We start from the raw sequence: 16,784 nt of genomic DNA on the forward strand, positions 1-16,784 counted from the left end.
GAAGCAGCTTGATGAAGGACCACTGTTGGAAGGACCACTTGGTTAATTGACCAGTAATGAGTGAAGACTGATCAAGTGATACCTCCCCTTGCCCTGACTCCTGGTGCACCAGCTCTGCATGAACGAATGCAGAACATGTAGTGATGGTCCAGCCACCTCTTGTTGCCAGCTCTAACTCTTTGCCAGCAAGTGCTTTAGCAGGAGTACAAGCAGTGCTTTGGCTTCATCCATGTTCTTACCAACATTTTGTGTTACCTGCATGGACCTGGGGGCTACTAAGTGCAGCAACAGCCATTTATTTGCCTTTTTTTCCTCAAGGCAACTGCTTGTTGCAGTGAATTTAGCACCAATTCCTCTGCTAGCTAAGACTCCTCACCATACAGTACCTTGCTTCAAATATAGCTGGCCAAACATATCCACAGATATTTGGGGGTATCTTGTGTGCAAGATGAGACACAGGACTGTGATGTGATGTGATGTGCTGCTTCCTGTGTCATCTTACTTCTCTGGTACATAGACTGGGTGTGGGTACGAAAGGATGTGTGGTGCAGATGGAGGAAGAGGAGAGGGAGGTTTGAAGTGATGAACGAGCCAGGATGTCTGCATCCTTTTTGATGTGTCTGCTGATTTAGAGCATGGTCGTGGACAGGAGCGCCTGGTTGCTGTGTTTTGGATCTGGCAACTGGATTTTGTGCATGTGCCAAGGGGGTTAACCCTGTACAGAACTGCCTCAGCATCCTCTGCTGAAAACCCGCTGTCTGGAGGATTGGGATATTGTGCATTTGTATTTGTCATGTTATTTCTGACCAAGTATCATCTGGGGTCACTAAATTCAGTCTCTCTCTGTCTCCCCTTAGCTGAAGCTTGAAGATCGCTCTGTGGTCCCTCGAGATGTGGTCAGACATATGAGCTCCAGCGTAAGTGCTTTTTTCTTTGTCCTGTTTTGATTGTGATACTGCTGCATAGATTTCCGAGGCTTGCCAAATTGCCTGAATGGAACTGAACAGGAATGCTTTGAGCATGTTCTATTTTTAGTGTTTGATAGACCTAGCTGCATGCTTTGAAAATGAAATGCTGATAAGGCTGCCTCTCTGCTGTTGCATATCTGCAAAGGGCTCCTGAGCAAGCAAGCCTGATAATGCCAAGTAATGAGACAAGCTCATTTATCCTGCCATCCTTTAAGTTTTAAGTCAGTCCATGCTGGGATGAGGAGCATGGATCACTCCTGGACCTGACAGGGAGGCTGAAGCAGAGGCAGATCACATCATCACTGCTTTGCTTGCCTTTTGGTGTGCTGCGGTAGAGAATTTGGAGGCAATGTTTTCAGGAAGACCTCTCAACCTGCAGTGAGCACCATCCTGCCCAGCATCTCACAGATAGACCTCAAATCCCAACACTGCCAAAGCATCTGGCACAGACTGACAGAAAGCAAGCAGCCTGTAATCCTTACCTGTTCTCTTTCTGCACACTGTTTTAAGTCCTGCTCGTTCTGTTATAGCTGTGCTTAGCAGGGATGTGTGGATTTGGTTTTTGTGTTCAGTCTGGATCGTCAGCTGAGTTGTGGTCTCTTGAGGGGCTTTGCTAGGCTGGCAGTTTCTTACTGTAGTTCACATCTAACCTGTAACCCCGAGCCATATGGCTTGCCATGTGCCTGCATCTTCTCTTGCCTTGCTTCCAGCAACGTGGCTACCAAGGCTGTGATGAAGCAGGCAGCTGGCCACTCGCTGCTGCAGTTGCACCACATGGTGCCCAGCCTGGTGCAGGGATGGGGAAGGCCATTCTCTGAGCGGGGTGTTTTGGGCTTTTAAATAAAGCCCTTTTTTTTTGTCAATTAGAAAGTAAATCCACCCCTTTTTTACCACCAAATGTTCTAAAGAGAAGGGAGGAGAAACTTGAAGGGTAATTTGAAAAATGCTGAAACAAAGCATTTCCTTAAGAAATTGCATTGGTTTTGAAATGGAAATTCGGAGTCAACGGATGTTATTAAAGCTGCAGCTTGATGAAAGTGTTTCAGTCCCCAATAATGAAAGCAAATTGAAACATCAGCTCTTCACACCACTGTACCTGGCACAGCTGGACTCTGTAGTGTACCCTCATCACGCAGAGGGATGCTCTGAGTCCTACCTCTCAACTCTCTGTTCTCCAATGCTGCTTACAGACATTTTAAGCTTTCAGGACAGCAAATTGTTCTCCTCTTGGCAAACATGGATGTGCTGCTTTTGTTTGCAATTTCCATACTCATCTGAGCCGAACTTGGCTTCTGTGGCTTGCTGCACGTGTATCAGCAGATAAATTACCCAGCAGTTGTTTTGTATGCTCCTTTATTGTCTGTTTGCATGTTTAAACACTGGCTTTTGCTTGGCCATTTGTACTGGTGGCTGACAACTTCGTTTTCTTTAACTGAAAGGGTATAACTCAAACTATTCCCTCTATTCAAAAGCATGGCAAGCCTGAAGATGACTTATATTTCACCTTCCCCTCAAGCACGTTTTAAATGTCAGTGGTAAATGAAACAAACCCCTTCTATCCCAAAGAAAGCCTTTGCTGTTAAGCAGAATAGAAATAGAAAACAGAAGATCTGCAGGTGTCAGCCTGCCAAGTGCAGGATGTGGGATGGCTGCCCTGCACCAGTTGGCCTGGCAAATGCACAGGGTGGAACTTATTCTGTATTCACCACACGCTCTTAGGGCTTGTTTTTAACCTTGAGCGGGAAGGACTCAATCCTCTGTTCCTCAAGAGAAGAGCTGACTCAAATTCATGTGCTTTGTATCGAGCACTGAGTGTGGGGAAAGGCTGCTTCAGGGGGAATGCAGAAAATGAGATCATTCCCTCTGGATGTGGTTGGGCCTCTGAGTCTAATCCAGCTGGATGAGAAGTGCTGGAGGTGGCAGAGTTCATTTTTCCAGGTGATAGGCTCCTCTGGGAAAAGAATGTATATAGGTGTCTGTAATCTGGATTGTGCTGCTTCAGAGGGTGCCGGGCTATGCTGGCTCTTTTAAATGAAGGAATAAGAGGTTGTTATAAAAACCTCCTTATTCAAAAAGAGAGTGATGAAGGAAAGAGTGGAACGATGGGAAGTAGAAGATGCAGGAGTGAAGCCTGTTCTTGCTAAGCTGCTGTTCTTTCAGGTTGGAGTTTGCTGCTCTGCCTTAAAGCCTTGTCTCTAATGAGGAAGGCAGAGTTTTCTCCATTCACTGCCTAAATATTCAGTATCTCTGATGTGGTGCATGCTGTCAGGGAACCAGAAGCAGCAGGAAGGAAGTCCAGGAAGTGCACTTGAGCCTGGTTTAAGTGGGACTTGAACCCATCAACTCTTCTTCAGATGAGTCCCCTCCCTTTTCCAGTTCTGCTGTTGGGGTTGATGGACGTGGAGTTTTTTGGACCAGAACTGCGAAATGTCAGCTCATTCCTCCCTTTAATGGGAGCATCTAATGAACAGGCTGGGCCAGTTGTGCTGGAACAGGCTGGTGGGGAGCCTGCCCTGGGAGACAGGAGACACGGTGGTGACTTCTTGCTCTGGGACTGCATTGCTGAGCTGCTGTAATGGGAATGATTCAGCAGAAGCCCTCGGCTGCAGATCTGCCTCCCCTGTCGCAGGCTGGTGCTTCATGTGACAGGGAAGTAAATAAACTCCCCATAAACACAGGTTCAGTGGCAGGTGAGGGAGAGCTGTGACTCAACAGCTCCCAGCATTGATCTCTGCTTTCCTAACCACAGCCAGGGCTCTCTGCTCACTCAAGTGCCCTTCAAAGATGAAACAAGATGAACTAAACCCATGGCTAATAGCACCCGACTGTGTTAGATGGGAGGCTGGCTTGTAGGGTGGTGCAGGCACCTTTTCCATCTGGAAGCTGTCTCTAAAGTATGGGCAGAGGGTGCCAGTGTCACCCCAGTCCTGGGTTTATCACTTTCAGCATCAATAAAAGAGGGGGTTTAGGCCCAGAGACAAGATGATGCACAGGAACCTCAGGTGTTGGATTGCTTCATGTCTCAAAGCTGCTGTCATGCTGGCTCCTGATAAAGGCAAAAAGAACTCTGAAGTGCTCAGCATGGAGCAAGGAATTTTGTTGCTTGAGGGTTTTTTTTTTTTTGGTTCTGACTATTAAGGAACCTAAACCACAGGGCCTGAACTGCAGGGCATGGGTAGAGGATGGACTGGGCATGCCTGATTTACCTTCATGTGCAGGGAAAGCAGGGTGGTGGCCGTGCTGCAGCCTGCAGGAGCTGTGGGCTGGTGGAGCAGGTGCCACCTCTGAGCTGGCCTGGCTCATCCTGCAGCTCCAATCCTGCTGGCAGTGGTTGTTGTGGATCTGGGGGAGTTCTGGCAGCTCCTTTTCAGGTGAGAGATACAGAGCAGCTCTGCTGGGCTCTACCCTGGCAGCCTGTGCAGGCTGCGAGCTGCTGTCTGCCATGGCGGAGCTCCCATCGCTTCCCAGCCTTAGAAAGAAATGGGAATGATAGGTAGACCAGATGGAGGGAATGAGCCCAAGTGCTTCAGGCTCTGCCAGCCCTCCTGGCCGTGCTGGCACAGCTTTGCATGGGCAACGCATGGGGCAGGACCCACTCCTCGTCATCACTGCCTCAGGAGCCAGGAGGCTGCAGGGCACAGCTTTAATGGGATGTGAGGAGGGAAGACTTGCAACAGGCAGGTGGAAAGCCAGCCAGCCAAATGGGCTGAGCAATCTGTCCAGGATTTATCCTGGACTGCGGGTGTCTGTAGGGTGTCTTTGCTCTTAACTACCAGTTCCCAAGACGGGGCTGGATGTGTTGAGCACCAGCAAGCTCCTGAAGTCCCAAAAGGGCTGCCTTGGGGCTCAGAGTGAAAGCCTTGAATAAATAGTTAATGTAATCAAAGGAGCAGCATGTTTACAAGTGGGACTGAGCAAACAAATCCGCTTCTCACAGGGTTTAAGCCCTTCAAGTGTTTTGCTCAAGTCCTCTTGGAGCAGAGACCTTGATGCTTGAGATAAGGACAGCTTCAGGAGTTCTGATACCAGGATGTTTGTCACGCTGGCCCTCAGATAGCTTTTATAATGGGCTTGTAGTCGTTAATAAATCCGTATCAGTTGTGCCAGGAGGCCAGGGCAGCTGCTGCTCTGACAGTGTTTGGGTTAGCAGTCCTTCCTTGCAGGCCTCCACCATATGTGTGAGCAACATGCACATTGTGTGCTCCCTGCCAAACCACCTCCAGAAGGCTCTTGACAGCACGCAGAAGTTTCCTGGGGGCAAAAAAAGGTTAAAACTTTGCTAAGAAATGAGGGAGATAATGACAACCACGTCCTGATTGGAGCAACTGTGAATGATCTGCCTTGAAACCTCACTAGAGGTGCCAGGTTTGTAGTAGTTATTTTTTCAGCATGGCAGCACGTGAAGACCATTTCTCGTGTCCTCCAAAACTGAGCTCAGCATGAAAAAGTCACAGCTTTAAAGGATTCATAGAATCCCAGCCTGGTTTGTGTCAGAAGGGACCTTAAAGCTCCTCCAGCTCCAACCCCTGCCATGGTCAGGGACACCTTCCACTAGAGCAGCTTGCTCCAAGCCCCTGTGTCCAACCTGGCCTTGAACACTGCCAGGGATGGGGCAGCCACAGCTTCTCTGGGCACCCTGTGCCAGCGCCTCAGCACCCTCACAGGGAAGAGCTGCTGCCTAAGAGCTCATCTCAGTCTCCCCTCTGGCAGGTTCAAGCCATTCCTCTTGGCCTGTCCCTACAGGCCCTTGTCCAAAGCCCCTCTCCAGGTTTCCTGCAGCCCCAGAGCAGCTGTAAGGCTGCTCTAAGGTCTCCCCAGAGCCCTCTTTTTTGCTCTGGAGTTGATGATCTACCTCTGCCTTTACCGTCTCAGGGCAGTACCTGCAGGAAGGTCCTGTGGAATTGCAGAGGTCTGCTCCCTTGCACAGACCAAGGAGCCAGGCAGTTTTTAAAGCAAGCTCCCATCACCTGACACTGTGTTCTTATTTGACCAGATGCAGCATTCTCTGGGCTGCTACTTTAACAGCCATATTAAGTGGGAAGAAATTACAGGTATTTAAGTGATCTCACCTTCTGAGTTGCCTTAAGGTCCTCTGAAGTGCCCTTTCAGAATGAGGGCCTGAAGAGTAAGACTGAACAGGCTTGAAAGGCTACTTGCCTCTGCACTATGTGCATAGAGCACTTGTGTGTGTGTAAGACCTTCCCCCGGTGATAAACTCTTCCTGTCTTTTGCCTTTTCAGGACAGCCAGTGTGGAACTGTAATTGATGTCAACATAGAGTGTGCTGTGAAGTTGGTAGGAACCAACTGCATCCTCTACCCTGTCAACAGTAAAGATCTGCAACATATCTGGGTGAGAACACAGCCCAAATCCACGTGGGAGCCAGGGCTTGGTGGTTTGGAGGGATGCTGCTGTATTCCAAGTAACACATGCAAGGGAAGAATCCATATTGTGCAGAAAGCATCTGCAGCTTGGTTTTATTTTAAACTTACCACAAGCACCCTCCCTGGAAGAAGATGATGCAGCATCACCTCATCTCCCCATCTGTTCTGTGTTTCTGATCACATTGCTGAGGCCAAATTGACTTGAAGGGCAAGGCTGACATTCAGTTGTGTGAGAACTGAGATGGGCTGGTGTGCCAACCTGATTGGGGCAGCCTCATGGCAGTGGCACAGAGCTTTTGAGCTGTCGGTACTGTTCAAACAGGCTAATAAAATGCTGAAAGGAGCTGAGCATCTTTCTGTTGAGCTGGAACAGTCTGAACCAGATCTGGTTCTCCCCTTGAGTGGGTGGATGGTTTCCAGAGACCAGGCAGGATTTCATCATTCTTTTTCCTGTGAGATAAAGGTAATTTGGGAGTGAAGAGCTGGAGTGTTGCAGCCTTTCTCAGGACATAGCCTATGGAAAGGCAGTGGGATACAAGCTTGTCCGAGATGGAAAGCTAGTCTCAGTGATAACAATTGCTAGTATTAACTGAAGGCAAGTGTTAGTACGCCTCTACCTTGCAGAGCACCTCCTAAACTGAACAGGACACTTAAAATGTGAGGGGAAAAATATCCCAGAGAGAGCCTGAGCTTTTGAACTGGAGAATCCAGGCTCTGTGCTGACTGTGAAACAAACTTTGATGCACCTTAATTCCAGTTTATAGGAAGATCTGCAATTTCTGTGAGGAGTTCCTTTGAAATTGCTCTCTAGTCTGCATGGTGTAAGGACTTATGGCTCAAAGTACAAGGGTTAATATGTATAAGGTTTTGTTTCCTGTTTTCTTTGTAGCCTTTCATGTATGGTGACTACATAGCCTATGACTGCTGGCTGGGCAAGGTCTATGATTTGAAGAACCAGGTCATCCTCAAGCTTTCCAATGGAGCCAGGTACTTCTTGCTGTTGAAGAGTATCCCTCTGTGGCTTTCACAATGCTGATCTGTTTTAGGAGAACCAGAAACAGACTTCATTCCCATACTGATGAGTTATCTGCCTGCTTTATCTTCAGATGTAGAGTAAGAGTACATCTGTCTCTGAAAACATTAAGGTTCATTGGTCACCCTCTGGAAAAGCTGTTGCCTGGAAGGTGACAGTTTTCTTCAGTCCCAGCAGATCAGTGCTTCAGAACTCAAGCACGTTGGTCCTTAAACTGCACTTCTGGTCTGGAAAATAGCTGTTTAATATGGGCTGCTGTTCCAGACCTGTTCTCAGTAGGAGAGGAAAACTCCACTGAGAGGATTGTTACCTTAAGAAAGGTCTGTGAAAGTGTAGGAACTTGGAGGCTGGTGAGTTTTATGAAACCAGGATTGAACAGCTTTGCTTGTTCACTGTTGTTTGCAATTGTAGTAGGAATGTTTTTTTAATGAAGACCTAATCCAAAGTTATCTCTAGAGAGAGATTTAACCAGAGGTATTGAAAATGTCTGGTTACTTTCTGCAGAGCCAGCAGAAGGATCTGAATTCTGTTCCTTCTGCATGTTGGACAGTTACCTGGGGGCTAAACCCCTCTGAATTCACTGCATTCACTGGCACTGAAGCCTGTTTTGTCCAACAAACTTTACTGATGCAAGGGAGGGCCAGGAGGCTTATAGGCCTGGAAGCTGGGAAATAGCCCATCTGTCTTGTAAATGGAGTGTTGATGTTTAAAACCTCCAAACCCACAATCCTGCAGGCAGCTCTGAGCCTTTCTAAGAGAAGCAATGTGAGAGCTATAACAGATGACTGGTGGATGTGTCTGATTTTGATTGTTTCAGCGTTTGTTTCAGGCTGGGAGTCTCTTATGCATATGCTAAACTGGGAGTGAAAAATAGCTCCACTTCTTTATCTGTATCTCCTGCAGTTACTGCTGCAGCTTAAAACCTTCTTGCTGTCTGTTACCGGCTCATACATAGCTATGTGAAATGAGGTAACTGTTTCCAAAATCTCTTCCTAATGAATCATTTGAAATCCCATCAGAACTAACTCTGGAAGTGAAGCTGTTGCTGAAGCAAGATACCCCACTTGCCTTGAGGTTCCAGCATCAGTGTGAATAACAAATGTGAGCTTTAAACCAGATATGTTTAAGATTGCTTGAATTTATTATTACTTAATGATTTTACTTCTTTTTACATGCTGAATGGAACCTTTAGGTACCAAGCAGGGCTTTTAGAACTTGTCTGTAACCAGCTTTGCTCTGGACCATAAAGGCTCAGTGATACACTGCAGGGTGTATGGACAGACCCACTCAGGCAGTGTCAGTTGGTTTGGTGGTGTTTGCTTTTGAGGTGTTTGGCTCTGGAAGCGTGACTGTGTCTCTTGTCTGTTTTCCAGGTGTTCTATGAGCACAGAAGATGGAGCCAAGCTGTATGATGTCTGTCCTCATGTCAGTGACTCGGTGAGCTTCTGCTTCTCCTGAGAGTCTTTTTGATAACCTTCATCTTGTAAGCTTCTTGTGCAGGAGGGAGGGAGAAGGCAAAAGTATAGCCATTTATTAATCCTAAAATTAAACGACGCATCACAGCTGAAAAGCACTTCACTAGCTCTTCACTTGAAGTGTAACAGAATGTAGCTTAAAGGTGATGTTAGTAATGAGCAGGTTTTGTGGAGGTATTACAATTCACAAATCCAACTGCTTCCTTCGCAAACAACTTGCATAACACGTAGTCAGATGGCTGATGTCAAGGCAGTTCACTGCTCATTAGATCTGTACATGCTTGAAAAGGCTCTAATGCTTTCAGAATTGTTCCCCTTCTGGAAAAGGGCACGTTGAAAAGGTGTTGTGCTAGAAGCACCTTTCCACACCACATAAAGCACTGTCTCTCTTGTTATTGTGGTCCATCGTGTTCTCTGAATGGAGACCTGCAACCATACTGGCATTTTCCAAATCATGTGCTGGGGAAGGTTTTGCTAGCTTTTGGGCAGACCAGAATTCCCTGTGTGGTGATGGGATCTAACCTCTCTTACCTTTAAAGAGTGACAGCTTGCTTGTTCTTCCAGTGCCATCAGTATGGCCTTGCTGTATTCCTGCAGTGACACTGGGAGTTGACTGAGAATGGTGTTAAATTCTTGGGAGCTAGCAATGCAGTCAGCCCCTATCCATCCCAGCCTTCAAATCCAAGGTCCCTTTGAACTAAGACAGCACTTCTGCCAAAATCTGACGCCTGTTTCTTGAAGAGTAAATGGAGTATCAGTTTAATAGGATGTGCTGCTGCTGTTTTCTTGTTCTGTACAGAAAAGGAGTGGTCTGCTTCTGGATATTCTCCAGTATCTTCCTCTCAGCTGCTTTGGGTTGTATGATTCCAGTATGTTTGCTGCTTGTAGTAGCACCCGCTTTCTGGTTACCCAATTTTGAGCCCTTGTTTTGAGTCAGGCTGTGTTTGAATCCTACGTAGCTCTCTGGAGACCTGGGGTTTCATCTGAAACAGGAATTGTCTCCAGTGTTACTCTTGTTCCCCTTCTTGAAACTTACCTGACTTGGATCTTGTCACACTGCTCTTACCCTTCCTGACAAATTACAAGACTTGATACAGGTTTGTGTGCTCAGGATTTTATCTACCTTACAGTGCTCTGTCCACCTCCACACTCTGAGTCTGAAGTCCCTCTAAATATCAGAGGGAAGGGGCTCTAGGAGAGCAGTTGTGTTTGTCCTCGTTTGCTTTCAAAGAACTATCATATTAACTAACCAACCCAAGACAAATAATACTTAACAATGAATTTGAGGAGGAGAGGAGTGAAGGCAGGTATCCTCTGGCTCTGAAAGCTATAGGTGCTTGAATCGGGGCATGGAAAAGAGATAGTGCCCTTGCCCAGGGCTCAACCCACCTTGGCTACCTTGAACTGAGAGCTTTTGTGTGGAAATACACATCTTTTGTTTCTTGCAAGTTCCTTTGCTTCTCCCCGCCTTGAGTCATAGTCCTGTTCAGATGTGTGACAGAGCAGGTTGCTATAGGAACTGCTATAGGAGAGGAATGAGCTTTAGGAGATGGGCAACTTGCAGACTTTACCCTTACGGTTAATCTTACTGATCACAAATGAGACGCAAGCAATGCTAGAATCGTAAATCTTACAGTCCTTCATGCTGGTTTTTCCACCTCCTTTCCCCCCACAGGGTCTCTTCTTTGATGATTCATATGGCTTCTATCCTGGGCAAGTCCTCATTGGGCCTTCTAAAGTCTTCTCCAGCGTGCAGTGGCTGTCGGGTGTGAAGCCTGTTCTGAGCACAAAGAGCAAGTTCAGAGTGGTGGTGGAAGAGGTAAGGGCTGAGCAGCAGACATAGAACCACCTGCACAGGCCTTGCCTGGGGCTTTGGAGCACAGTTAGCTTGCCATGGGCACCTTCCACAAGCACATGCACTGTGGCTGTGTTCTCCTGAGGTGACAAATTCCTCACTGTGGATTGATAGGACTGTTGAGCATGGTTTGGCTTTGCCTCCCTGACAGCACCCTGCAAGGTGATCATGTGCCAATACACTTAGAAGCTGAGCATTAGGGCAGTAGAAACACCTCTTCTATTGGAACTCAAGGCTGCATACTATCCAGAAAGGGAGGAATGTTGCTGACTCCAAGAGGGAGCAGCTCCAAGTCCATTAGCATATCTCTGTGACATTGGGCTGCTGATTTGTATGTATATAGCTTCCTTCCCAAGCCATGGGTCATCTTTCTTGGAGTTAAGAACTCTAGAAACTCTTGGTGTTGCCAAGAGCCAGGCTATGGGAGCACACACAGGTTTGCTGCTTTCCTGGCTGCAAGGATGCAGATCCTAGACACTGGTCAAGGAAAGCCTTTGGGAAATTGAGTTGCCTTTTCTCTCTTTACATTGTAGGTACAGGTGGTGGAACTAAAGGTTACCTGGATCACTAAAAGTTTCTGTCCTGGAGGTACTGACAGTGTGAGCCCTCCTCCCTCAGTAATCAGCCAAGAGAAGCTGTCCAGGTGAGAGAACCCTTTTCACTCCCAGCACCCAGTGCCTGTACAGACTGTGGGTGACTTGCCTGCTAACTGATCAGACACAGTGCTGCTCTTCCTTGATCCATGTCTGCATATTCCAGAGCTTCAAAATGTCAGAGAATAGCTTCCAAATCAGTTTAGCAGATGCTTGAGTTACCAACACAAGAGCTAGCATCTCCAAGTACTCTCCAGCTGACAAGTGAATAGAGGAAAGGAGTGTTTGGCAACAGGTCACTTCTTCCCTCATCCTTCCACTTGTCTGGAGTAGGGGCATCTGTTCTCTGTGTGTGTAGTAGGCAGCTGAGGTGTCCTCTCCAGAGCCAGCACTGGTGCTGAGGGAGCAGCTGGTGCCCTCTGCAGGCCGCAGCTGCAAAACTGGGCTGGATGCAACTCAGCAGGGAAAGTCAGATGAATAACAGCTCAATGCAGTGGGGGTTCCTGCCTGGAGTTCATAAGCTGGAGCAGAGCAGCTCTCAGATGACAGCAAAAAAAAACCAATGCCCACTTCAAATGTCTCTTGGCAGCATCTCTGGGAAGGGGAGCTGGAGGGAAAGGAGTCACTGGTATCCCACCCAGTCCCTGGTGAGGTCCCCACTTTCCCTTTAGAGCTGTGTGCCTAGGAATGATCTGTTGTGGTGTTCAGCTCCTGCCACCCCAGAAGAAGAGCCGTTGGCATGAGTCTTGCTGGGCACTGCTAGGTTCTGCTACTGCTTTTGCACTTTGCTCATGGCTGTCCTCCTGTCCCACCAGGGTAAAGCGGCTGGGGTGCTTTGACCATGCCCAAAGGCAGCTTGGAGAAAGGTGTCTCTATGTGTTCCCAGACAAAGTGGAACCTGCTAAAATCACCTGTGAATGTCCCGAAAGGAACTGTGTTCTGGGTGAAGGGTCAGTTGCCAAAAAGGTGAGTTGAGGGCTCGAGGGAGTCCTTATCTTCTCGTAGTATTTCTGGTTGCTTTGGCTTTTAGAGCAGAAACCTTCCGCACTGTCATGCAGCCTGAAATGTGACTCCTGAAGTGGTGGCTGTAAAGAGTAATGGCTCCTTCTTGCCAGCAGCCAAGTCACCTTGTGCAGCAGCCTGACTTCACTGGGTGAAGCATGCGGCTAATGCCGTGAGAGAACACGAACAGGACCTTGAACACACTCAGCACCTCGCAGGGGTCGAGCTGTGTCAGAGCTGGTGTGCTCTGACAGCCAGGGCCATTAGACACACGCTGTTTTCATTAGCATGGCCTCAGGTTTCTCATGGAGCTGTGCTGTTCAGTTAAATCCTTGCTGCAGTGACACAAGGCAGAAGTCTTTGCATCCTAGGCCAAGTGAGTCACGCTACAGCTTCTACATGCTGGCAGCAGAGCAGCGGTGTTCCTAGAATAACAGGATATCATCAGTGGGGATGGTGACCTCCCTGCATAGCTCTGTCTGCTACATAGATTAACGTGTGACCTTCCATAACAAAAACTTCAGAAAAAGCTTAAAATAGCCTGCAGGAGCAAAGCTCACTGCCCTTGGACTAGCCCAGTGCTGCTGTCTTTGGTTTGTGGGACACTCTGGGGCCCGTGAACTGTGCAGAGGCCTGTGGGGTGCTGTGTTCCTCTGTCTGCAAAGCTGGCTGGGAGCTTGTGGGGTGCCCAGGTGTTGTCTGACTCAGCTCTGCTTTCTGTAGGTGAGGCGGCTGCTGAAGAAGCAGATAGTGAAGATCATGTCCTGCTCCCCAGAGTCTCAGGGTACCAGTGAGTCCCCTGACAAAGAGGCTGCTGCAGCTGATGACCAAAAGTCAGAAGAGCTTAAGCCTGAATCTAAGTGTGAGCTGGATGACTCTCCTACCAGTGCACCGAGTCCTGAGGAGAGCAAGGAGGAGCAGCCAGAGGAAACAGGGAAGGAGAAAGAGGGAGCAGCAGCACGACAGCAGCCTCCCTTTCTGCTGAAAGACGAAGGGTTGTCCGACTACCGGCTTCAGTCCATGGAGCAGGATGCTGATGATGAAGCAGCCGATGACACTGATGACACGAGCTCTGTCACCTCTTCTGCTAGCTCCACGGCCTCATCCCAGAGTGGCAGCGGCACTGGGCGCAAGAAGAGCATCCCTCTTTCCATCAAAAACTTGAAGCGGAAGCACAAGAAGAAGAAGACAAAAGTCTCCCGAGAGTTTAAGCCAGGAGACAGGTGAGTTGGGCTTCCAAAGCCTGGTAGACTTGCCAGAAATCTCCCTTACCAAGGTTCCCAGATATAAACCACCTCCTCAGCTTGAGTGGAAGGTGATGACGTGCCTCACGTTAGAATACCCTTAGTAGTAACCAACAGTGATTCTCCTGTGATGACTGCAGTGGCCTGTGTGGAATCAGCTTGGTCCCAGTCCAGCTGCTGATGAAACTGGGGCCTCATGACATGACACTGATGCTATTTTATTTCAGCTATGTCTCAGGGCATTGCAGAATGTCTGTGTTGCATTAGACTCTAATGCAGGGAAAGAGACGGGTGAATAAAGATCACACAGCTTAAACATGACATGAATTGGTTACCCCATTGGCAGCTTCTGCAGAGAGGCTGAGGACAGGTCATGCTTGCAGGAGTGGACAGTTTCTCCTCCCAAGAGCTGTCTCCAGGTGAGCAGGGAGCTGTGTTGGCAGGGGTTCACACTGCAGTGGTCTCTATTAGCTTTACCCTGCTCTGGAGAGAATGGGCAACTTTTGCCAGCAGTATACTTTATATTGGGTTTTTAATGGGCAAAGTGCACTCCTTGAGAGCCTTGGAGGGATTGATTTCATAGCCTGGGGGAGGAGGGAGCATTGCCTGTGTCTGCCTGTTTCTAGATAAAACTAGATCTCAGCAGCTTTTCCCTTTTACCTCATTTGAGAATGTTTAAACTCTTCATGGGATGCAGTCTGGCAATTGGCTTCCTCGGGCTGCTTAGCTGTATACAGATCCTGCACCAGAAATGAGCTAGTGTGAGATACGTGAGAATCCGGGCAGAGAAGTGGCAGGATCAGGATTCAAGGGACCCAATAGTTTGAGAATGCCATGAACTTCAGTCACGTTTTGGTTAGGTGTTTTAGCTTTGCCTGCATGTCAGGAGAGCTGCTCCTTTAGTCCTTGTGGGGTTTGGAGAACCTGGATTTGAAGGTCACAAGTAGTATTCAAGTGACAGAGCAGGAGTGTGTGATGGAGATCATGGGAACTGATTCTGGCTTCACTTTTCACTTCTCACCCCTTTGCTGGGGCCTCAGTTTCACTAAAGGCTTTGTTAAGGAGAGCATAGTAGCTGGTGGACCTGGCAGCTTTCTGCACCATACAGGCACTGGGAAGAAATCCCTGTGACAACGCAGATTCCTGGGCCTGATCTGGGCAGCTCCAAGAAGGAAATGCAGAGGTCAGATGTCAGGGCCCTTTGCAGGGATGACCATGCTGCAGAGAATAAGGAACTAGAAGCTTTTTCAGCACAGAATGTGAGCCCCCAGCTGGTACTCTACAGGACACATGTGGCAGCTGGTCACAGCTCAGCAGGAGGGGTCTTTGCTGGGTGAACATCCAGCTGAAGCTGGTGCCCATCAGTAGATGCTGCCAAGCACTGCTGAGAAATGCAGGGTGGCTGGGCTGGCTGTAGTCAGTCACCACATCTGACCTGGCACCTCATGGGCATCTCTGCCTGCAGGAGCCAATGCAACGTGCGGCTTTCCCATCATTCAATGACCTGCTGCAGCTCTCCAGGCAGCTCATGGACCTCTGGTTGTTTTAGTGAGGATGTAACAGGGGGTTTTATTCATGTTAAATCATGATTGTCCTGTTTGTGAAGCTGCAGACAAGGCTGGAGCATTTCCTTCCAGCCTCTCCACTCTCCCATCCTCAGCTTCGCATAGTCCCACTTTCCCCAAGGAGCCATCTCTGGGCATGTCACCCACCACATGTAACCTGTTGCAGACTTGTTCTCTGATACTCTGCTGTTGAGTGCTGATCCCACAAGGAACTTCATGTTATCTTCACTTCAAAGTATTTCTCTAACACTCCAGACCCTGCTTTGATGCTGTTGGGTCTTCCATGCATAAAAACAGGGCTGGGGAAAACAGTTGTATTTGCCTGTTGGATCTTCTTGATGGATTGACTTGAAAACAGCACAAATGCAGCACTTTTGTTATGTCTGGAAGGCCTGGCCAGCAAAATAAAGACAAGGTTTAAACACTGCATGAGTTTCAGTTTGTTCTGTGCTATAGGAAGGATGGAAATGGTGGAGGGCTCATTAGAAGAGGCGGTCCAGCTAAACTGCAGCTCTTCAACTTCTCAGCTTGCCTCTTCAGGCGGTTTAGTCAAGCTCTACAGCAGAGGACCAGCATGTGGTCCATTGTTGCATGTGTGGGCTTGATTTCTGAGCTGCAGACACACATGGATGTGTTTGAACAGCTGAGAAGGAGACTTTCCTCCTTTCAGACAAAATCCTTTTGCTTTACCCGTAATCAGTGTGTTTTTTGTTTGGTGTTTTTTCTGGAAGGGCTAAGATGAATGCTGCTTTAGCTTTCCTTTCCACTCCCATGCTCCTTTGGCTTCAAAGATGACTCAGAGCTGTCAGGCAGAAGGTGCTTCAGTGGAGAAGTTCTTAAGGTTCAAAGTATTTGAAGCTCTTGTTGTGCCTCTGCCAGGGGTTAGAAAGTGGGTGCTGGTAGATGTTAATGTGCTCCACTAAGATTAAAAGTGAGCTCAGCATCAGCTCCCTGGAAGGGAAGAAGTCCTGTAATACAAGCTTGCAGCAATGTAACGTCTGCAGGATGATGGAGAACCTGTCAGAACAAAGCCACTGGGAAGAGGTGGGTTTCTGACATCCCAACCTGCTGATGAGCGTACCTTTGTGTTGCTGAGATCTATCTTGATTCTTGAGGTCAGCAGCATCACGTTCTGGCTGTGATCATGCACATTCCCTCTGGTAACTCATCGCCTTTCCGTGTTCCCAGGGTTGCTGTGGAAGTGGTGACCACGATGACTTCGGCTGACGTGATGTGGCAGGATGGCACCGTGGAGACAAACATCCGCTCCAACGAGCTGATTCCCGTCCATCATCTGGACAACAACGAGTTCTGCCCTGGGGACTTTGTGGTGGACAAAAGAGGTATTGGGTGTCAAAGCAATCCTCTCCTTGGGGAGCAAACATGCTCTTAAATGCAGAATATTCTTCAGTCTTTATCTCCTAATGTACATTGCAGCCCTTTTTATGGTAGGCTTAGTAGTACTCACTGGAGGTAGGCGCAGGAGCCTAACAAGGGACAGTGATTCAGCCAACTTAATGTGAGTATCAGTAGAGAACTGTTATTTAACTACCATTATTTAAACTGTTGAACTGTGATAACAGGCGAGCTGTGGAAGGAATAAATGCCAAGGAGCAAAGCTGGGATTCTCAGAGCAAAGCTGGGATTCTCAGTGTTTCTGTACAGT

At 48.1% G+C, this 16,784-nt stretch overlaps 1 protein-coding gene across 1 annotated transcript in view; it reads left to right on the forward strand.

Moving 5' to 3' along the window:
- UBE2O (ubiquitin conjugating enzyme E2 O) overlaps positions 1–16,784 on the forward strand; it is a 64,686-nt gene that overhangs the window by 33,677 nt on the left and 14,225 nt on the right. The window contains exons 2-10 of the mRNA XM_062639804.1: positions 858–917; positions 6,209–6,319; positions 7,241–7,338; positions 8,758–8,821; positions 10,535–10,678; positions 11,248–11,357; positions 12,123–12,273; positions 13,033–13,532; positions 16,307–16,461. Of these exons, the coding sequence (XP_062495788.1) occupies positions 858–917; positions 6,209–6,319; positions 7,241–7,338; positions 8,758–8,821; positions 10,535–10,678; positions 11,248–11,357; positions 12,123–12,273; positions 13,033–13,532; positions 16,307–16,461 (1,393 nt within the window). The remainder of the gene's footprint in view (positions 1–857; positions 918–6,208; positions 6,320–7,240; positions 7,339–8,757; positions 8,822–10,534; positions 10,679–11,247; positions 11,358–12,122; positions 12,274–13,032; positions 13,533–16,306; positions 16,462–16,784) is intronic.

The sequence above is a fragment of the Pezoporus occidentalis genome, unplaced genomic scaffold (genome assembly GCF_034315485.1).
Source record: "Pezoporus occidentalis ecotype Australia unplaced genomic scaffold, CSIRO_AGI_Poc_V1 ctg62, whole genome shotgun sequence".
Taxonomy (NCBI): Eukaryota; Metazoa; Chordata; class Aves; order Psittaciformes; family Psittacidae; genus Pezoporus; species Pezoporus occidentalis.